We start from the raw sequence: 23,651 nt of genomic DNA, 5'->3' as shown, positions 1-23,651 counted from the left end.
GTTTACAACGTCCCCAGCAAATATACTGTATACAAATCAGAAAAGACCTGAAACCAGGGGAAAAGAAAGGGAAAGAAAGAAAAAAGAAAGAGAAAAAAAAAGAAAAAAGATAAAAACAAAAACAGAACAATACAAAAAAAGCAGAATGTGATCAAATATGATCAGGCTAGTGCATAGATCAGTGCCACACACTAGATTTTGGGCGTATTTTGGTCTGTTAGAAAAAAGTGCCTCCTAAAATTTTAAAGGAAGAAAGACATATATGTACAAAATAAGGGTTGATACAATGAAGGGATAGAAGATGACTGTAAAGATGAAAATTATAAAAGATTTTATAAAAGGACTTGATAAGATAAGAAGTTGTTTGAAAAAAGAAAGAAGATTTAAAAGAAAAAAGGGAGAGAATGTGATCAGGTAGGAGACTAGAACAGAACCATACACTAGTGATTTAGGGTATATTTTTATCTGTTAGAAGAAACTGTATCTTAAAATTTTAAAGAGAGAACAACTTATATATATATGCCAAAAATAAGGGTAAAATATGACTATGAAGGGATAAAATATGACTCTAAAATGAAAAATAAAAAATGAAGGGATAAAATATGACTCTAAAATGAAAAATAAAAAATGTTTTTTTTTTAAAGAGATTGATAAGATGTTGGTTGAAAAAGGGAAAAAGAAAAAGAAAAAAAAACAGTTTAAAAAATTAACTTTGATGAACTAATGAATCATGGTAAATAAAAGCCATGAATTCCATGTGCAGTATTCCCCTAGCGCTGGAGTTCTCCCGTTCTCCTTGATCGGTAAACTTGGTCTTGGCTTGCTGGCTGTTGGTGCTGATCTTCTGGGGGAGGGGCCTGTTGTTGTGGTTTCCAAATGTCTTTGCCGGAGGCTGCATTGCCCCGCCCTTGTCGGTCCTGGCTAAGCAAGCTGCTCGGGTTTGATCTCAGGAGCTTTTGTTCCCTGCAACTCTCCGTACAGCCTTGGAGGACCAGGGCAAAAATGGTGGCCTCCCAATCTCCACCCGGGGGAGCTGAGAACTCGGGTCCCGCTCCTCAGTGCACCCCCAGAGAAAAACAGTCACTCCCTTGTCCCCAGTCTCTGGCCGCACTCCGTGCTCACCCGGCCTGTGACCGAGCGTTTGTATCTCTGGCACCCGACCCCGTGTGGAGTCTCCAAACCCAGCAGATCCCTGCGGTGCGTTCCCGCGCCGCTCCTCCCCGGGAAGGAAGGGGAGTCTCCCCGGCTGTGCTGCTTGTTGGGTCCCTGCTGCAGGAGCAGTGGCCCGACTGGGCCGCGGATCACAGTTTATGGCCACCCCGAGCTGAGAGCCCGCGCCTTGGCTCCGTCTCTGCAGCCGGCTTCCCCCCTCTGATACCTGGGACCTCTGGCGCACTCAGGCTCCCCTGGTCTTTCTGTGACCCCAAGGGTCCTGAGACCCCACTGTCCCGCGAGGGTTCCACCCCCGCTTAGCCACTGGAGCGACGTCCCTCAGCGGAGCCGACTGCTAAAAGGTCCGATTTTGTGCTCCGCGGCTCTAGCACTTGCCAGAAGCGGTCGGCGGAGGCCCCTCCCCCGCCGTCTATCCTCCCGAATATCGCCTCGGATTCACTTCTCCGCACGTCCTACCTTCCAGTAAGTGGTCGCTTCTCTGTTCAGAGAGTTGTTGCTACTCTCCTCTTTGATCTCCTGTTGAGTTCGTAGGTGTTCAGAATGGTTTGATCCCTATTCAGCTGAATTCCTGAGACCAGACGAAATCTAGGTCTCCTACTCCTCCGCCATCTTGCTCCGCCCCCGAGGATCATATAGTTCTTATCCTTTCTTTTATTTATGTGGTGTATCACATTGATTTCTGGATGTTGAATCATGCTTGCAGTCCAGGAATAAATCCCACTTGGTTGTGGTGAATAATCCTTTTAATGTGCTGTTGGATTCCATTAGCTAGTATCTAGGGGAGAATTTTTATATCCATGATCATCAGGGATTTTGGTCTGTAATTCTCCTTTTCTGTGGGGTCTTTGTCTGGTTTTGGGATCAAGGAAATACTGGCTTCATAGGATGGGCTTGGCAGTTCTCCTTATTTTTATTTTTTGAAACAACTTCAGAAGAATAGGTATTAATGCTTTTTTAAATGTTTGGTAGAATTTTCCTGGGAGGCCATCTGGCCCTGGACTCTGTTGGGAGATTTTTGATTACTGCTTCAATTTCTTTGCTGGTTATGGGTCTGTTCAGGTTTTCTATCTCTTCCTGGTTCCATTTTGGTAGCTTATATGTTTCTAGGGATGCATCCATTTGTTCCAGATTGCCTAATTTCTTGGAATATGGTTGCTCATAATATGTTTTTATAATTGTTTGTATTTCTTTGGTGTTGGTTGTGATCTCTCCTCTTTCCCTTAAGATTTTATTTATTTGGGTCCTTTCTCTTTTCTTTTTGATAAGTCTGGCCAGGGGTTTATCGAGCTTATTAATTCTTTCAATGAATCAGCTCCTTATTTTGTTGATCTGTTCTACTGTTCTTTTGATTTCTATATCATTGATTTCTGCTCTAATCTTTATTATTTCTCTTTTCCTGCTGGATTTAGGCCATATTTGCTGTTCTTTTTTCCATCTCCTTTAGGTATAAGGTTAGGTTGTGTATTTGAGACTTTTCCTGTTTCTTGAGAGAGGCCTCTATTGCTATATACTTTTAGGACTGCCTTTGCTGCATCTTAAATGTTCTGAAATTTTGTGGTTTCATTTTCATTTGTTTCCATGTATTTTTTAAATTCTTCTTTAATTACCTGGTTGACCCATTGATTCTTTAGTAGGATGCTTTTTAACCTCCATGTATTTGTTTTCCTTCCAAATTTTCTCTTGTGATTGAGTTTAAGTTTTAAATCACTGTGGTCTGAAAATATTCATGGAATAATCTCAATCTTTTGGTACCAGTTGAGCCCTGATTTGTGACCCAGTGTGTCATGGTCCATGTGCAATCTAGAAGAATGTGTATTCTATTGCTTTAGGATGAAAGGCTCTTATTATATCTATGAAGTCCATCTGGTCCTGTTTGTCATTCAAAGTCTTTGTTTCCTTCTTGTTCTTCTACTTAGATGATCTGTCCATTGCTGTGAGTGGGGTGTTAAAATTCCCTGGTATTGTATTGTTATTAATGAGTTTCTTTAAGTTTTTGTTATTAATTGCTTTATATAATTGACTGTTCCCAAGTTAGGTGCCTAAATATTTACGATTGTTAGATCTTTTTGTTGGATAGACTTTTTTCCTCTTCATCTCTTATTATAGTCTTTGTTTTAAAATATAGTTTGTATGATATAAGGATTGCCACCCCAGCTTTCTTTTGATGTCCATTAGCATGACAAATGGTTCTCCATGCCCTCACTTTCAATCTGGAGGTGTCTTTGGGTCCAAAATGAGTCTCTTGTAGACAGCATATTGATGGGTCTTATTTTTTAGTCCAATCTGATACCCTGTGTCTTTTGGTTGGAACATTTATTCCATTTACAGAGTTATAATGGAAAGATACGAATTTAGTGCTATTGTATTACCTGTAAAGTCACTGTTTCTGTAATTTGTCTCTGTTCCCTTCTGGTCTTTGTTACTGTTGGGCTCTCTCTTTGGTCAAAGGATCCCCTTTAGTATTTCTTGCAGGGCTGGTTTAGCATTCATGAATTCCTTTAGTTTTTGTTTGTTTTGGAAACTCTTTATCTCTCCTATTCTGAATGACAGCCTTGCTGGATAAAGTATTCTTGGCTATGCACATTGAATATGTCATACCAGTCCTTTCTGGCCTGCCAGGTCTCTGTGGACAGGTCTGCTGAGAGTCTTATGTTTTTGCCCTTTTAGGTTACGGACCTCTTGTCTCAAGCTGCTTTCAGGATTTTTCTCTTTGTTCCACTATTATATGTTGAGGTGCTGACCTATTTTTATTCACTTTGAGGGGGTTCTTTGTGCTTCCTGGACTTGAGTGCCTGTTTATTTCCACAGATTAGGGATATTCTCAGCTCTAATTTGTTCAAATAAACCTTCTGCCCCTCTGTCTCTCTCCTCCTCTTCTGGGACCCCTGTTATTCAAATATTGTTTTGTGTTATGGTATCACTGATTTCTCAAAGTCTGCCTTCATGATCCAGTGGTTGTTTTTCCTCTCTTTTTTGCTCAGCTTCCTTATTCTCCTTCCATTTTGTCTTCTATATCACTGACTCTTCTGCCTCCTTCATTCTAGCAGTTAGAGCCTCCATTTTTGATTGGATCTCGGTAATAGCATTTTGAATTTGGCCTGATTAGATTTTAGTTCTATTTCTACAGTAAAGGATTCTCTACTATCTTCTATGCTTTTTTCAAGCCCAGCTAGTATCTTTATAATCATTGTTTCGAGTTCTAATTCTGCCATTTTACTTATATCCATACTGGTTAATCCCTGGCAGTGAGTACAGCCTCCTATTCTTTCTTTTGGGGTGAGTTTCTCTTTCTCATCATTGTGTCCAGAAAGAATAGGTGAAAGAGAGAAAAAAGACAAAAATAGCAACAACAACACCAGAAAAATAAAAACAAACCAAACTGGAAGAAAACAAAAACAAAATGAAATAAGAAAAAAAAAATCAAACAATAAGTAAAACAGGACAAAACAATAAACTAGATCTTGGGTTCATTTTGGCCTATTTGTTAAAGCAAACCAGATCCCAAAATAGGAAAGAAAGGAAAAAAAAATATATATATTACAATGGAAGAAAACCAAATATATAAAAATTTATATGTAAAAATTAAAAATGAATTAAAAAAAGAATTGATAAAATAAGAAAATAGCTGGAAAAAAACCCGAAAGACTAAAGAATAATGAAAACACCACAAATGCTATATACTATTTTCTCCAAGAGCTGAAGTTTTGCAGTTCTATATGATTGGTTTACTTGGTGTGGCCAGTTGTTCCTGCTGGTCTTCTGTTAAAGGGGCCTGTTGCACTGATTCTCGGGTATCCTTGCCTGGGTGGAATTGTGCCTCCCTTGCCAGGGGGCTGGGCTCAGTGAAAATGGCTCCAGATTGCACTATGTGGTGATGTTTTGCTCCCTCAAGGATTTCAGTACTGATGGAGGGGATGAAAATGGCAGCACCCCTATCTCTAGCTCCAGAGCTGAAAGTTCATGCCCCTAACTCTTCAGTGAGCCCTCACAGAAAAGCAGTCAATCACTCTTGTCTCCCTGGTTTCCATCCTAACTTTGTGTTCACCTAGCCTGTGACTGGGCATTTTTACTCAGGCACATGACCCAGTTTCCAGTCTCCAAACTTTTGGAAGTCCTGCATTGTGGACTGGAGCCATTCCTCCTGGGAATGGGGAGGGGGTTCTCCTTGAGCTTCTGCATTTTGCTGAGCCCCTGCCCAGAGAAGGGTCGCCCAACCATGCAGTGGTTCTCAGTTTATGGCAACACTGAGCAGAAAGCCGGAACCTAGACTTGCTGCTTTCAGCTGGCTTCCCTTCTCTGATGCTTGGGAACTCTGCCACACTTAGGCACTCCCGTTCTTTTTTGTGACCCTGAGATTCCCGAGACCATGCTGTCCACCTGACCCCACTTCACCACTTGAGCACCTTTAAGCCAGGGATGTCCCCAAGTTGGCAGACTTCTGAATGTTCCAATTTTGCACTCTGATGCTTATATGCTTATAATACTTTCTGGTAGCCTGCTTAAGAGCTTCCTCCCCTCCACAGTTCATCTTCCAGTATATTGCCCCATATTCATATCTCCTCTGCACCTCCTACCTTGCAAAAAGTAGTCACTTTTCTATTAGAATTGCAACAATTCTTTTCTCAGATCTCCCATTGATTTCACAGGTGTTCAGAATGATTTGATAGCTATCAAGTTGCATTCCAGGGACCAGACGTAATTAGGATCCCCTACTCCTCTGCCATCTTAACTCCTTCCCCAGGCTCTGTTCTTAGATGCATATGTATTTATAATTTTATATCTTCTTCACAAACATGCCAGTTCTCTTCTCATTGTTTACATGGTATACTCTTTCAGTACTTTTACTTTCGAGTTGTTTGTATCTTTGGAAGGTAGTATGTCTTTTGTAAACAATATACATTTAATTCTTCTCTTTTTTTCCCTTTATCAAGTCTGGCAGCCGCTGACATATTCTTGGATTTAATTTTAAATTTTTTGTGTGTGTGTGGGAGGTTCTTCAAGTCAACTAAGTAACTAATTCATTCTTTTTGAGGACTGAATAGTATTTCATGGTATGCATGACTGTAACTGATTCATTTATTCCCTTTTTGGTGAGTATTCACTTTATTTCCAGTTTTCTTTTTTTATTGTTGTTGTTGTTTGTTTTGCTTTCCACTATAAATAATGCTTATGAATATCCTTATTCATCAGTGCTTCCATCTTGGACATTTAACCTCTATGAGAAAGGTCACCAAGAGTAGGGATGATGGCTCAAAAGATTTATGTTGTTTAATTTTAATAGATATCATCCATTGCTTCATAAAGATTGTAACTTTTTTCACATATCCATTAAAACTGAAAACACAATGTTCCTTTCATACCTGCCAATCATCCATTTTATATTTCTCTTTAAATTTTGCTAGTCAGTGCACATAACATTTTATCTAAATGTGATTTTAATTTGTATTTCCTTGAAAATTAATTTAAGCATCATTTAATATTTAGTGGTCACTGGTAATAGCTTTCCTCTGAATTGATAACTTATACCTCTTCTCGTTTTTTATTTGTTTGCCTTGTTAACTTATAAGAAATCTTTGAATATTGAAAATCTTCATGTTTTAGTGCCTGAAATAAAATATTATCAAAATATTGACTTTGGTAATTAACTTCCTTTGTGAATTTTTTGTATAACAAAACTAATTTTTGTGTATTTAAATATGCCTTTACATTTGGAATTTTAATTAGGAGGGTATCAATAATGCCTATACTTTTTATGTAGTTCTCTAGATTTGTCTATATTTAACTCTTTAATTTATCTGGAATGTATTTTTACATATGACATAGGATAATCTATGACTTAAGATGGGTGTCTACTTTTATTTTCTTTCAGATGAATAGCTGGTTCTGCCAGCATTATTTATTAAATATTAAAGTCTCACATGTAATTGGGATATATTTATGATTTCTCTATTTTGTGTCCCATTTGTCTATTTTTCCATTCATAAACTAGCATCATACCGACAGTTACAGTGGCTTTATGGTATAATGACATCCAGCAAGGCAAATCTCCTCATCCTGTTTTTTCTCATCTTTTAGCATATTTTCTCTCAGGTTCTTTTTCTTATGTGTAAACTTTATGATCATTTTCTTAATTCTCCCTCCCAAAATCGGGACTCTAATTGGCATGGCATTAAAATTTAATACTTAGAGTAATTAACAAACTTGTGACAGAAAGTCTTTTTATCCAAAAATAATGTATACTTTTTTCCATTTTTTGTTATGTTAATCACCATACATTACATCATTAGTTTTTGTTGCAGTGTTCCATGATTCATTGTTTGTGCATAACACCCAGTGCTCCACGCAGAATGTGCCCTCCTTAATACCCATCACCAGGCTAACCCATCCCCCCACCCCCCTCCCCTCTAGAACCCTCAGTTTGTTTTTCAGAGTCCATCGTCTCTCATGGTTCATCTCCCCCTCTGACTTACTCCCCTTCATTCTTACCCTCCTGCTATCTTCTTTTATTTTTAAGATTTTATTTATTTATTTGAGAGAGAGAATGAGATAGAGAGAGAGAGCATGAGAGGGGGGAGAGTCCGAGGGAGAAGCAGACTCCCCGCTGAGTGGGGAGCCTGATGCGGGACTCAATCCTGGGACTCCAGGATCATGACCTGAGCCGAAGGCAGTCGCTTAACCAACTGAACCACCCAGGTACCCCTACACTTTTGTGTTTAGACTGATTTTATGTCTTTTAATAAGATTACTATAGTTTTCTTCATTTAGATATATTGTTTTAAAATTTACTCTTAAGTAAATAAAACAATTTAATTTTTCAGTATTGTAAATGAATTTTTTATGTAAAATGTGAAAAACATCATTAATTTTATAGATAGCTCCTATATCTAGCAACCTTACCGTATTCTCATAATAATTATAATAATTTTATTGGACTCTCATGGGTTTTCTAGTATAAAATATATCATAAACTCAGAGATAGAATTTTATTTCTTCTTTCCAGATGTTTGCTGCAGTTGTTTTATTTTCCTGTGTTTTTGCTTCCACAAAAACTTCCCTGACCATGTTAAATCATGAAGAGAATAATAGACAAGCTATATAGTTCCTGATTTTAATTGAATAGAATCATATTTACCCTCAGTTTTTGTTGTTGATTTTTTCCATTGTTGCTGTGTTTAGTCTTCATGACATTTGAGTAATTTTACTTGGTTCCCATTTTTTGATTTGTTATTAGGAATTGCTGGTGAATTTTATCAAATTCTTTCTCCACATTTATTATCAACCATGCAGGTTTTCTTCATTAGTTTGTTGATGTAATGGATAACACTTAACATATTTTATTGATGTTGAACATGAGTTTAATGGAAATAAACTCTGCCTCATCATCACATATTATTCTTTTGATACATTGCTGGAATCTCTTGACTAACATTTATAAAATTTGCATTCATATTAATGAGTTTGGGTGTTTTATAGTTTTGTTAAATAGATCAATTAACACAGCAGAAACCTGAAAGATGATTAAAGGACTATGATTGAAAATTTCAGGAATTTATGAGCTCATATCTGCATTTTATCTAAACCTTAAATAATTGATAATTACAATCTGATCTAGTAGTTTTCAAAGTTTGGTATGAATAAGAATCACTTAGGAAACTTGGTGATAAAATCAGACACCCAGACCCTGTTGTACTTCAATAAATCTAGGTCTCTGTGTTCTTTACTCCTTTTCCAAGTGATTCTGACCTGCCAAAATCTGAGAGCTACTTTCTAAACTGTTTAAAAAGCTCCTAATTCATTTTATATAGACAAAGAAGTTTAATACCTCAAACCTCATGAGGCTAGGGCCTTTTTATCTTTTTAAAACATAATTCAAATTGTATCAGTCTCCTGCTTAAGACTTTTTTTTATTATGTTCAGTTAGCCACTGTGTAGTACCCCATCATTAGTTTTTGATGTAGTGTTCAATGATTCTTTAATTACATATAACACCCAGTGCTCATCACAACATGTGCCCTCCTTAATACCCATCACCTGATTACTCCCTCCCCCACCCCGTCCCCTCTGAAACCCTCAGTTTTTTTCCCAGAGTCCAGAGTCTCTCATGGTTTGTCTCCCTCTCTGATTTCTCCCCCTTCAGATTTCCCTCCCTTCCCCTATGGTCCTCCGTGCTATTGCTTATCATGGAAGACTTCTGAATAGTTTTCTTTTTCCTCTTTTTATTCATTGAGGTATGATTGACATATTAGTTACAGGTGTACAACATAATGATTCAGTATTTGTATATATTGCAAAATGATCACCACCATAAGTCTAGTTAATATCCACAGCACACGTAGTTACAGAATTTTTTTCCTGTGATGAGAACTTTTAAGATCTATTTTATTAGCAACTTTCAGATATGCAATACAGTATTATTAACTATAGTTGCCATGCTATACATTACATCCCATAACTTATTTATTTTATAACTGGAAAATTGTACCTTTTGATTCTCTTTACTTATTTTGCCCCATCCCTCACCCCCTCCTCTGACAATCTCCAATTTTTTCTCTGTATCTATGAGCTTTTTTTTTTTTTAACTCTACATATAAATGAGATCATGGGAATTTGTTTTTCTCTGTTTGACTTAATTTACTTTTTAATTCACTTAGCATAATGCCCTCAAGGTCCATCCATGTCACAAATGGAAAAATTTCATTCTTTTTATGGCCAAATAATACTCCATTGTGTGTGTGTGTGTGTGTGTGCGTGTGTGTGTACATCTCACAAGTTCATTATCCATTCATCCATTGATGGACATTTAAATTTTTGCCATATCCTAGGCAGCATTTCTTATATCTTGTCTTTTTGATAATAGCCATTCTAACAGGTGCGATGTACTATTTCATTGTGGTTTTGATTTCTCAATCCTTTAAGTGATTTTTTCATTCATTTTTTAATGTCATTATTTATGTCTGTATGTATGTCTGCCATTTTGAATTTTCCTATGTTCCATAACTATTTGTTCCTCCGCTACTATCTCCTTTTGTCATAAGTGCATATTTTCTAGTTTTTAATGTTTTTTAAAATTATCTTTTTATTAGAAATAATTGTTTATTCCTATGTTCTTGTAAGAATATTCGGAATATTTAGAGATTATTATCTGTGATAGATCTCTTGGTCCCAAACAAAAACTTTTATTCTGAAGTTTTTACTCTTGAGTATCTCAAACCATCTTGTTCTTTCATTCAATCCTGAAAAATCTATGATTTTGCCCTATCCTCGGTTTAACACACTTTTAAGCAACTACTCAATTTCTTTGATGAACTTTCTGCCCTATCTGCTATCCAAAAATTATGTTCTTGGTCTTCTTTATTACTTACAGATGGATGAGTTATAAATTTGGTTTGAAACATTTAACATAGCTTTGTTATCTCCAATGTTGGCATAGAGTGCTTAAATTATTGATTGTTCACCTTAATATTTATGTGTTTGTGGATTTGTGTGGTTTATGTGTACACATTGCCAATAGTGTTTGTTTTCTTTTTTACTGAATAAAATATGAATAAAACATATATTAAAATAAAAAGGTTATATAGAGATCCTGTATATCCTTTATTTTTTCCAATTTGTAATAACAAAATATTATAATACAGTAGTACATCTAGGATATTGACACTCATAGTCAAAATACAGAATAACTTCAAATGAGGATCTGTTGTGTGGCCTTTTCACAGCCACACCCAGTTCTCCTTCATTCCCCTTTCCCTGATCTCTGAAGACAACTAATTTCTTCTCCATGTCTATATATGTTTTAATTTCCAAAATGTTATATAAATGGAATCATTCAATATATAACATTCTTGGATTGTCTTTTTTTCACACAACCATTCTGAATGTTCTCCCAGCCTTAACTACTTCTTAAACTTTAAAGTCAATCTGCCTGCTCTTAGTGCCAATTTCTCTTACTTGAAGAAAAACTGATAGAGCCAATATGAGTATTTTAGGGTCTTCAAGGTGAATTATATTGTTGCACTGGTCTATCACCTAAATTTCTTAAATCTTCTTAATCATTTATTACTTATCTGTTCTTCACGTTTTCAAATTTTGTGTTTGTTTTTGCTTTTCTTTTATTTGTGCTTTTGAAACTTTATTTTTCTATTAATAATTTTAGTACCTTAATAATTAAGTTAATTATTAATTAATTTTAATTAATTTTTAAAATAAGGTTTCAGTAAGAAATGGTTTTGAATGCATATATTCAATATATAATATTTATTCTTCACATTTAAATCTTATAGTTTAAACTAACATTTTCTTTCAACTAGAAATAACAAGTGTTGGTGAGGATGTGTAGAAAAGGGAACCCTCATGCACTGTTGGTGGGAATGTAACCTGGTGAAGCCACTCTGGAAAAGAGTATGGCATTTCCTCAAAAAATTAAAAATAGAGTTACCATATGATCCATCAATACCACTTCTGGGTATTTGTCCAAAGGAAATAAAAATATTAACTCAAAAAGATGTATGCACCCTAGGTTCATTGTAACATCATTTGCAATAGCCAAGACTGAAAACAATCTAAGTGTCCATCAACGGATAAATGGAGAAAGAGAATATAGTATATGTATACAATGGAATGTTATTCAGCCAGAAAAGAACAAAGTCTTGCCATTTGTGACAACATGGATGCAGCTTGAAAGCATTATGTTCAGTGAAATAATTCAAACAGAGGAAGATAAAAACTGAATTATCTCACTTATATGTGGAATCTAAGAACAAGACAAAAAAGTTATAGATACAGAGAAAAGAGTGATGGTTTCCAGAGGTGGGGTGTAGGGAACTTCTTTCAGCTATTCTAACAGGTGTGAGATGATATCTCTTTGTAGTTTTGATTTGTAGTTCCCTGATGATTAGTAATGTAATGTTGAGTACCCTTTCATGTACCTCTTGGCTATCTGTATATTTTCTCAGAAAAATTGTCTATTCATTTTTTAATTGGCCATTTTTTAAATTAGATTGCTTGTTTTTCTTTTGCTATTGAGTTATATGAGTTCTTTATATATTTTGGATATTAATCCATTATTAGATACATGATTTACAACCCATTTGGTAGATTGCCTTTTCATTTTGTTCATGCTGTCTTTTACTGTACATTAGGTTTTTGGAGTGATGTAGTCCCACTTAATTTTACTTTTGTTGCCTTTGCTTTAAGTGTCAAGTCCAAAAAGTCATTGCCACCTGAGGTGAAAAAGCTTACTGTATGTTGCGTTTTAGGAGTTTTATGGTTTCAGGGTATTACATTCAAGTCTTTAATTCATTATGAGTTATATTTTGTGTATATTGTAAGATAGTGGTACAGTTTCATTCTTTTGTATGTGTTGTTCAGTTTTCTTAATACGATTTATTGAAGGGACTGTTTTTCCCTGTTGTGTATTGTTGGCTCCTTTGTTATAAATTAATTGACCATAAGGTATACATGGACTTATATCTGAGCTTTCTGTTCTGTTCCATTGCTCTGTGTGTTTGTTTTTATGGCAATATCATACCGTTTTGATTACTATAATATTGTAATATATTTTGCAATCAGGGAGCATGATGCCTTTAGCTTTGTTCTTTTTCAAATTTGTTTTGGCTATTCAGGGTCTTTTATGGTTCCACACAAATTTCAAGACTCTTTATTCTATTTCTGTGAAAAATGTCATTGGAAATTTGATAGGCATTACCTTGAATCTGTATATTGCTTTGGGTAGTATGGACAGTTTAACAATGCTAATTCTTCTGATCCATGAACACAATATATATTTCTATTTTTGTGTGTTTTTAATTTCTTTTATCATTGTCTTATGGTTTTCACTGTACATATCTTTTATCTCCTGTATTTAAACTTATTTCTAGGTATTTTATTTCTTTTAATGCAAATACAAATGGAATTATTTTTTCTTACTAATTGTTTGTGATTAGTATACAGAAATGCAACAGATTTTTGCATATTGTTTTTTTATCCTGCAAATTTACTGAATTTTAAAAATTAGTTTTGTGTGTGTGTGTGTGTGTGTGTGTGTGTGTGTGTGTGTATGTATCTGTAGGGTTCTCTCTGTATAATATCACGTGATATGCAATTTGTATAGCTTCTTTATTTCTTACCTAGTCGCTCTGGGTAGGATTTTTGATACAATGTTAAATAAAAGTGGTGAGAGTGGGCACCTTTGTCTCGTTCCTGATCTTAGACTAAAAGCTTTCAGGTTTTCCCAGTTGAGTATATTGTTAGCTATAGGCTTGTTATATATGGCTTTTATTATGTTGATGTACCTTCTCTCCATACCCACATTGGTGAGAGTTTTCCTTATGAAAGGATGTTGAAGTTTGTTAAAATGCCTTTCTGCATCTTCTGATGATTCTTCACCATCTGATCATATAATATGTAGCCTTCATTTTGTTGATGTAGTGTATCATTTTGACTGATTTGCAGATGTTGAAACATTCTTACATCCCTGGAAAAAAATCCCTACTGATCACAGTGTATTATCCTTTTAATATGCTGTTGAATTTAGTTTGTCTATATTTTGTTGAGGATTTTTTGCATCTGTGTTCATTAGGAATATTGGTTTATATTTTTCTTTTGCAGTGTTTGATTTTGTTATTAGGATAATGGTGGCCTCATAAAATGAGTTTGGAAGTGTTCCCTCCTCTTTTGTTTTTGGAAGAGTTTGTAGTATCTTTTGTATTTTATTTTTTTATTTATTTTTTGCCTTTTTAAAATTTTATTATGTTGTGTTAATCATCATACATTACATCATTAGTTTTTGATGTAGTGTTCCATGATTCATTGCATGTCTTTTGTATTTTAAAACATATTTTTCCTATTTTACACTGAGTATATATAATATTACTTCTATAATAATAATGTTTAAAAACTAACAAATTAGTAATTTAAACAATTTTTTATCTTTTTCAGTATAATCATATGGGCTCTGACACGATTGTTGTCACTCAAAAGATCTTCCAGTTGATTGGACTGACCAATGCTGTAAGTATTTACTTTTTAATTCTTTTTGCATTTGCTTGTGTTACTTAAAGAATTCCCATACTTTTTTTTATGGCACTGTCTGAATGCACATGATGTATGAAATAGATAAAATTATATGACTATTTTAAGTTTCAGTTTTCTGAGTAGGAATAACAATAGGAATAATAGTTATTATGCATATCTAATTAAGTTATGCTAATTTTAAAATTGATAAAGCACTTCACATGGGGCTTACTGAAGTACAAGCATTTCAAACTGTTAATTATTACTTGTTTTATAAGTAGTACTTATTATTTACTAATATACTCTGTAAGATCTGATCTAGACTTAGCAATTCTGTTGCTTAATATTTGTCATCAGTGTAGTGTTTTATAGATAAATCCCCAGATCTATTTAAACCATGATATTTGAATATATTTTCTTCATGTCTTCTATTTTAGATTTTTACATCATTTAATGTTACAATAATTCTCTCTTCATTGGAACTTTGGATAGATGAAAATAAAATCTCGGTAACTGGAGATGCTAATGAGTTATTACACAGATTTTTAAAATGGAAAAGATCTTATCTTGTTTTGCGTCCACATGATATAGCATTTTTACTTGTGTAAGCATATTTTGGTTTTACTAAGTCTTATACAAAGAAACATCCATATTTGACCTAATTTCTGACAGTTCACAGGCCTTTAGGGAAAATATGCCATTTTTTTCCTACGTAGAAAATCGTGTGTATATTATTTTTCAAAACACAGTTTTTATAACAGAATTATTGATGTGAATCATTCTATTTACTTGTTTGTAGTTAATACTCTTTCAATATTGTTATCGTATGCTTTCTTACCTTAGAATGTGTAACATATCATTAAATGCCCCTAACTATACTTAAAATACTAACAATATCTATCTGAAGAAACACACATGATGAATGTAGTAATTAGGGCTTCTTTTTATGTTTTATTTTCATAAGATAACAAAAAAAACCCCAAGGATATGGCAACACTCCTGCATATTTTAATATCTCTAACATACCATATTTACATTGTGCTGCAGTTTTAAAAATATAAGCCTCTCCTTCTATTTAATAAGTTCTTTGTTTTTCTCTTATTAATTTTTAGTATCTATATATAATATATTGTTATATAAAAATAATATATATTTACAAAATTATAATATTTGAAATTATTTTCTGTCCCACAAATATGTAATATATTTTCATGATCCTGGTTATCTAATTCTATCTGATTAATGGGAAACTTCAGCCTATAAGGTGACTCTGCCTATTTTATTTATCAGTTGTATTGCTTTAGCTTTCTAATTTTAGGAATTTTATTTATTTTTATTATTTTGATATTCTAGGAATTATTTTTTAAAAATACCACATAATAAAGAATGTTGCTTTCTAAAAATTTAATATGAAAATAACTTTCTATTATTTGTTTTTTAAATGTATTTCATTATTTTCAAAACAAGCAGACATCTTTAGTCATTTACAAGCTTCATTACCCTAATGTTAGGTGGAAATATTTATCAATTTATTATATAAATATGCAAATCAAAATGTTATTAAGAAAATTCAATAGTAATTGTGCTTAATTTTACAAAATTATATGATTATGATCCTTTTTTAAACTTAAGTTACAGAGAAAAATCAAATTATGTTGGTGCAACCTTTCAAGGGAAGATGTGTGATAGCCATTATGGAGGAGGTGTTGCTCTGGTATGGTATGGTTTAATTTGTTTGGCTGAGATGTATAAATAGAATGCTATTTAGATCAATATACAGTTAAATATTTATTTATTTTATTATTTTTATGTATATTAAAATTTGCAAAATGATTCTAAAGATCTTTGTCCCTGCTACAGATTGGAAATGTTAGGACTTTAAAAAGTTCTTATTAAACTTCATAAATAAAAAATTTGTATCCTTTGGATAAATAATTAGTAGTGCAATTGCTGGATCATAGGGTAGTTCTATTTTTAACTTTCTGAAGAGCTTCTATACTGTTTTCTGGAGTGGCTGCACCACTTTTCACTCTCACCAACAGTGCAAAAGTGTTCCCCTTCCTCTACATCCTTGCCAACATGTATTGTTTCCTGTGTTGTTAACTTTAGCCATTCCTACAGGTATGAGGTGATATCGCATCATGATTTGTATTTCCCTGATTACCAGTGATGTTGAGCATCTTTTCATGTGTCTGTTGGCCATTTATATGTCTTATTTGGAAAATGTCTGTTCATGTCTTCTGCCGATTTCTTAACTGGATTATTTGTTTTTTGGTTGTTGAGTTTGGTAGGTTCTTTATAGATTTTGGATACTAACCCTTTATCAGATATGTCATTGGCACATATCTTCTCCCATTCCGAAGGTTGCTTTTTAGTTTTGTTGATTGTTTCCTTCACTGAGCAGAAGTTTTTATCTTGATGAAGTCCTGATAGTTTATTTTTGCTTTTGTTTCCCTTGCTTCTGCAACATGTCTAGTAAGAAGTTGCTATGGCCAAGGTCAAAGAGGTTGCTGCCTGTGTTCTCCTCAAGAATTTGGTGGTTTTCTGTCTCACATTTAGGTCTTTCATCCATTTTGAGTTTATTTTTATGTATGGTGTAAGAAAGTGGTCTAGGTTCATTCTTTTGCATGTGGCTGTCCAGTTTTCCCAACAGCAGTTGTTGAAGAGACTATCATTTTTCCATTGGATATTCTTTCCTGCTTTGCCAAAGACTAGCTGACCATGTAGTTGTGGGTCCATTTCTGGGTTTTTTATTCTGTTCCATTGATTTCTGTGTCTGTTTTTGTGCCAGTACCATACTGTCTTGATGACTACAGCTTTGTAATATAGCTTGAAGTCTGGAATTGTGATGCTCCAGGTTTGCTTTTCTCTTTCAAGATTGCTTTGGCTATTTGGGGCCTTTTGTGGTTCCAAATTTTAGGATTGTTTATTCTATCTCTGTGAAAAATGCTGGTGGTATAACCCTGCCTCCCTAATCTCCCAGAGCTGTGGCATAAAATCTAAGATCTATATCCCTCCGTTGCTGCTTCTTTCTGAAAGTTTATAGATGAAACCACAACGCAGGTGATTTTTGGATGAGTAGAAAAATGTAAGAATAATTAGCAGATGATATTTGATGTTTTGCAACTCTTTTTCCTGGGACTCATCCACTCACTTGTTAGTCACTAATTTACTCACTCATGAGGACTGACACAAGCTAGTTCTTGGCCTCAGGATTTTTATACCATTACATATTACTGGATACATTATCTCAGTTCATGGACTATGTAGATCCTGAATATTAAACATCCTCAGAAGAAAACACAGTACACAATAAATACCACTTGAAGCAGAACTAATTAGCAGTTACAGAAACTTCAAACAAAATAGTGTAAGGTATTATAGAAAAGGACTAGTTGGAAGTATTAGGTACAAAAAATATAAATATAATAAATTGCACAAAGCGTTAGATTAAATCAGAATCAGAACCTCTCCTAGGAGACATCAGAAAAGTTATAGGAATAGTAAAAGAAAACTTAAGAGAAATGGATTATTGAAGTAGAAGTGCCAATATCTAGATATTAAGAGTAAAAGAGATTGGGGTGCCTGGGTGGCTTGGTTGGTTAAGGGTCTAACTCTTGATTTCAGCTCATGTCATGATCTCAGGGGCATGAGGTTGAGCCCCTGTGGGGCTCTCTTCGCAGCATAGAGTTTGTTTGAGATTCTCTTCCTCTGCCTCTCCTCCCGCTTGAGTGTGCTCTCTCTCTGTCTCTCTCAAATAAATACATAATGTCTTTAAAAAAAAAAGAGTAATGGAGATAATAATTAAAAAGCCATAAGAAAACCTCAAGGAGAAATCAAAATAAATTTCACCAAATTATAGCCACTATCAGATCAACAAAATCCTTATGCCAGGAAATCCCTTCTGGAGTCTCCCCATAATCTCTTATACTGGATCATCTGGTAGAAGGGGAGAAAACTGGGTTTGCCAGATGAAAAGACAACATAAAACGTCAAAACAGAATAGAAAAAAATGTGCACTAACAATGAAATGAAAAGAAGTCCTAGCAACAGCAATCAGACAACAAAAAGAAATAAAAATTATTCAAATTGGCAAAGAAGAATTCAAACTCTCTCTCTTCGCAGATGACATAATATTTTATGTGGAAAATCCAAAAGACTCCACCCCCAAATTACTAGAACTCATACAGCAATTCAGTAATGTGGCAGGATACAAAATCAATGCACAGAAATCAGTTGCTTTCTTATACACTAACAATGCAACTATAGGAAGAGAAATTGGTGAAATGATTCCATTTACAATAGTGCCAAAAACCATAAGATACCTCAGAATAAACCTAACCAAAGAGGTAAAGGATCTATACTCTAGGAACTACAGAACACTCATGAAAGAAATTGAAGAAGACACAAAAAGATGGAAAAACATTCCATGCCCATGGATTGGAAGAATAAACATTGTTAAAATATCTAAGCTATCCAGAGCAACCTATACCTTCAACGCCATCCCAATCAAAATTCCAATGACATTTTTCAAAGTGCTGGAACAAACAATCCTAAAATTGGTATGAAATCAGAAAAGACCCTGAATCACCAAGGAATTGCTGCAAAAGGAGGAATTGTTGAAGGAAATGTTGAAAAAGAAAAACAAAGCTGGGGGCATCACGTTGCCTGATTTCAAACTATATTACAAAGCTGTGATCATCAAGACAGCATGGTACTGGCAGAAAAACAGACATATAAACCAATGCAACAGAATAGAGAGCCCAGATATGGACCCTCAACTCTGTGGTCAAATAATCTTCGACAAAGCAGGAAAAATATGCAATGGAAAAAAGAGAGTCTCCTCAATAAATGGTGCTGGGGAAATTGGACAGCTATATAGAGAAGAATGAAACTCAACCATTCTCTAACACCATACACAAAGATAAACTGAAAATCGATGAAGACCTCAATGTGAGACAGGAATCCATCAAAATCTTAGAGGAGAACACAGGCAGTAACCTCTTTGACATCAGACACAGAGCAACTTCTTTCAAGATTAATCTCCAAAGGCAACTGAGACAAAAACAAAATTGAACTTTTGGGACTTCATCAAGATAAAACAGCAAAGGAAACAGTCAACAAAACAAAGAGGCAACACACAGAATGGGAGAAGATATTTGCAAATGACACTACAGACAAAGGTCTGATTTCCAAGATCTATAAAGAACTTCTCAAACTCAACACCCAAAAAACAAATAATTAAGTCAAAAAATGGGCAGAAGACATGAACAGACACTTCTCCAAAGAAGACATACAAATAGCTAACAGACACGTGAAAAAATGTTCATCATCATTAGCCATCAGAGAAATTCAAATCAAAACTACACTGAGATACCACCTTACACCAGTTAGAATGGCAAAAATTGACAAGGCAAGAAACAACAAATGTTGGAGAGGTTGTGGAGAAAGGGGAATCCTCTTGCACTGTTGGTGGGAATGCAAGGTGGTACAGCCACTTTGGGAAACAGTGTGGAGGTGCTTCAAAAAATTAAAAATAGAGCTACCCTATGACCCAGCAATTGCACTCCTGGGTATTTACCCCAAAGACACAGAGGTAGTGAAGAGAAGGGCCATATGCACCCCAATGTTCATAGCAGCAATGTCCACAATAGCCAAACTGTGGAAAAAGTCGAGATGCCCTTCAACAGATGAATGGATAAAGAAGATGTGGTCCATATATACAATGGAATATTACTCAGCCATCAGAAAGGATGAATACCCAACTTTTACATCAACATGGATGGGAATGGAGAAGATTATGCTAAGTGAAAGAAGTCAAGCAGAGAAAATCAATTATCATATGGTTTCACTTATTATATTTATTATTAAATATTGCTAAATTTTATTATTGTCTTAAAATGAGAATAGCTGGAACTGGGCTGTAGTGTGGAATGACAGGTATTATATCAATATTAAACCAGAGCACATTCTATTATAATGTGGTTAAGCAAGTAATAGAATTGACATGAAAGCATGCTATAGGACTTGTCTTCTTAAGGGAAAGGTATAGATAACGGTAAATTTTAGAAAGAAGTAAGGGCATATGAGATGAATGTTAGTCTTAAGAACAGATAGTAAGAACAAAACTGTACCATGTAATAATCTAATGAGAGAACAGAAAATATAGCCAAGGAAGAAGAAACATAAGAACAATAATGCAAAATAAAATGAATAGAAATATCAAATAAAATGGTTTAATATATCTTAATATAACACCAATTATGTGAATGTAAATGGGTTAAACTTACCAAGTAAGTGATAAAATCTGTGATGGATTTAAAAATTATTTAAAATTCAAATGTTTAGTTCTTTACAAGAGATATAATACTAGGACTAAGTGAAGGTGAATATAAAAAGATAAAAATATATTCAAGTTAAATAAGAAGCAAGTAAATATGAGAAAATAAGATTTATAGTAAAATATAGATAACAAATAGGCATCTACATTTCCATGTAGATATTTTGCATATATTTGGTTTGATTTATTCCTAGGTATTTAACCTTGTTGGCAATATTGGTGAATATTATATTTTAAACATAATATGTGTTTCTTAAACATTAAACATTATACACTGATTGTATATTTCTATATTTACTTGTAGTAGTTTTAGATTTAGATTTTTCTGTGTCCAATTTTGTCATATGTGAATAAGAACAATTTTATTCTTTTATCCTTTCTAATACATATATATTTTAAGTTTTTTTCTCCTTTTGAATTGGCTAGTATCTCAAGAATAATATTCAATTGAAATAGTTGAATTGAACAATGTTTAATTGAGTCAATAGTAGACATTCTTGTATCATTCTTGATTTTAAGAAAAAAACTCAATATTTCACTCTTAGGTATTATGTTTGCTCTAGATTATTACAGACACTTTGTAACATAATAAAGAGACTCAGTTTTATTTCTAATTTTCTAAGCTTATTAAAACGTGTTTTATTTTTTAATCCCATCTTTGTTTCTTATAAAAACTTTGTTGAAATATCTTTATCATATAAAATTAAACTGTCCTTTGCTATATTATAGAGATATAATAGTGCAGTCCTAACCAGAATCTCAACAGGCTTTTTTTCTTTTTTTGGTAAATACTGACAAGGTGATAAAAAATTTTATATACAAATATTAAAAAGAAAATAAATAAAGCAAGTTTGGAAATTGAGGAAAAGTGGAAGATAAAAACTTCTGAAAAACTAAGATATTGCAGTGTAAATAAACTGATCAATGTAACAATATAGAAAATCTAAAAATAGACACAGACATATATAATCAAATGATTTTGACAAGTTGTCAAGGCAATTCCAGTTATACAATAAACAAAAATGAATAATAAAATTAGAATCATATATTCTTAGGAAACTTTAAATCAAAAGCATTGTTGATGCTAAAATAATTGATGCTAAAACTTTAGGAGTGAAGGAGTATAGGAAGAACAATTAAAGAAATTAGTATCTAATGAACTTTGCAGAAAATAAAGCTAAAAAACAGTGAGCTAATTATCGAATCTAAATTATGTGAAAAGATGGAAAAATATAACATTTAAGACATATAGAAGACAGGAAATAAGGAAGATAAAAGCAGAAAGCAATGCAAGAGAGGCTAGGTAGAATAGAAATATTCAAAAAGAATATTAGGTATCAAAAAAACTAAAAACAAGCATATCTCTCACAAAACTAATTTTTATAAAATAGGGTAGAATACATTAATAAAGTTATAAAAATAAGGAGGAAATACTACAGATGTATATAACATTAAGATAATAGACGAGTTATAACAAATTTGCAAATGTAGACAAATAGTACATTATTAATAGGAATCCATCATTTACTAAAACTTACACAAGCAAAACTAGAAATTCAGAATCACCAAATTATTAAAGGAATTAATTATTTTAAAAATCTCATAAGGAAAATAAAACAATGCTTTTAGGCACTCGCCACAATTTTGAGAGAACGGATTATTTCAATCTCATACATCTATAGAGAATAGAAAAAGAGAAAATACAAATTTGGAAGCCAAAATTACCATAATAATATTGATAACAAAAGAGGATGTTACACAAAATGAAATTAGAGACTAATTTATCCCAAACATAGAGGAGAGTTAGAAACATAAATTAAAAATACTAACCAGCTGTACCTAGCAGTTTACAAGATAAAAGACCATGACGAAGGTGATTTTATCCAAAGAATGTAGGATCATTTAACCTTAGAAAATCTATTGACATCTTTTGACTGAAAGTATTGTTGGAATATTTCAGTTAATGGCATTTGCTAATAAGAACAGACATTGAGATGATATAGTTAAAATTGATGGGATGAGGAGCAAACTATTTTAGCTAGGGTGATCAAAGAAAAACCTTAAGGAGAAAATACTTAAGAGGAAGCATGAAGGAATGAGACAAAGACAGTTATGGGAAGGTCTAACAAGTCAGAGCCCACAAGAAAGATCAAATGACTGTCATGAACGAGATGGCTGAAAAAATATTAAGTCAGCAGAGTCTAATTAAAATAGGGCCTTATAGTTCTGGTAAACAGTTTTGAATTTTATTCTCTTTGCAATGAAAAGGCACTGGAAATTTTTAAGCCAGTGCAAAATATTTTTCTAGTAGCCTTATAGAAAAGTAATTGTTCAGTGGTAAGGATCCAAAACAAGAAGACCAGATAGGAGACAATGACAGATGAATGGTATAAACTGGTGTTTTATTCTTGGTTGTGTGAGTAGATTTTGTTCAGTATATATTATGAAAACAGAACATAAAGGACTTACCAACTTATTGAATACATAGCCTGTAGGATGGAAAAATAAATGATTATGCCTTAGATTTGTCTTGAAAAACTAGGCAGAGGGACAGGGGCCAAGAGGCATAAGGGAAGTAGAAGGGTAGAAGAGGAATTTAATTTGGAAACTGAACTTGAAAGGCTAGAGTGATGCTTGTGATGATTAATTGGTATGTTGACTTGGAGAGTTTTTGATGAGATTAATATTTAAATTGGTGAAATTTGAGTAAAACACATTGCCCTCCATAATGTGGGTGGGCCTCATCAAATAAGTTGAAGGCTTGACTAGAACAAAAAAGATCATCTTCCCCAAGCAGGAGAGAATTCTTCAGCAGACTGCCTTCAGATTTCATCTGCACCATCATCTTCCTTGGGTGTTCAGCCTGCTGGCCTTCAAAGTGTAATGATATCATTGTTTCTGCTGGGTCTCCAGGCTGCTGGCCCACTCAGCAGGTTTTGTACTTGCCAGCCTCCATAATCATGTGAGCCAATTCCTTATAATACATCTCTTTCTCTCTGCCTCTCTCTATATATGCTTTTGGTTCTATTTCTCTGGAGAGCCCTAATTAATACAATGACCAATACTTAAATATAAAAAATATATACTTAAATATTGAAAGATAGATCATGATCGAGATAATGATGAT

The 23,651-nt window shown here is 33.8% G+C and overlaps 1 protein-coding gene across 5 annotated transcripts in view; it reads left to right on the top strand.

Moving 5' to 3' along the window:
- The window catches only part of ADAM2 (ADAM metallopeptidase domain 2), a 168,389-nt gene that overhangs the window by 42,105 nt on the left and 102,633 nt on the right, over positions 1 to 23,651 (top strand). For all 5 annotated transcript variants that reach the window (XR_003520892.1, XM_027599509.1, XM_027599510.1 and 2 more), the window contains 3 exons: positions 14,110 to 14,181; positions 14,622 to 14,788; positions 15,817 to 15,898. Coding sequence is in view for 4 of the 5 variants with exons in the window: in XM_027599509.1 (XP_027455310.1) it covers positions 14,110 to 14,181; positions 14,622 to 14,788; positions 15,817 to 15,898 (321 nt within the window). In the remaining variant the exon portion in view is untranslated. The remainder of the gene's footprint in view (positions 1 to 14,109; positions 14,182 to 14,621; positions 14,789 to 15,816; positions 15,899 to 23,651) is intronic.

Source organism: Zalophus californianus, chromosome 2, assembly GCF_009762305.2.
Source record: "Zalophus californianus isolate mZalCal1 chromosome 2, mZalCal1.pri.v2, whole genome shotgun sequence".
NCBI lineage: Eukaryota > Metazoa > Chordata > Mammalia > Carnivora > Otariidae > Zalophus > Zalophus californianus.
The sequence above is the reverse complement of the archived record's forward strand: the minus strand, read 5'-3'. Positions and strand labels throughout refer to the sequence as shown.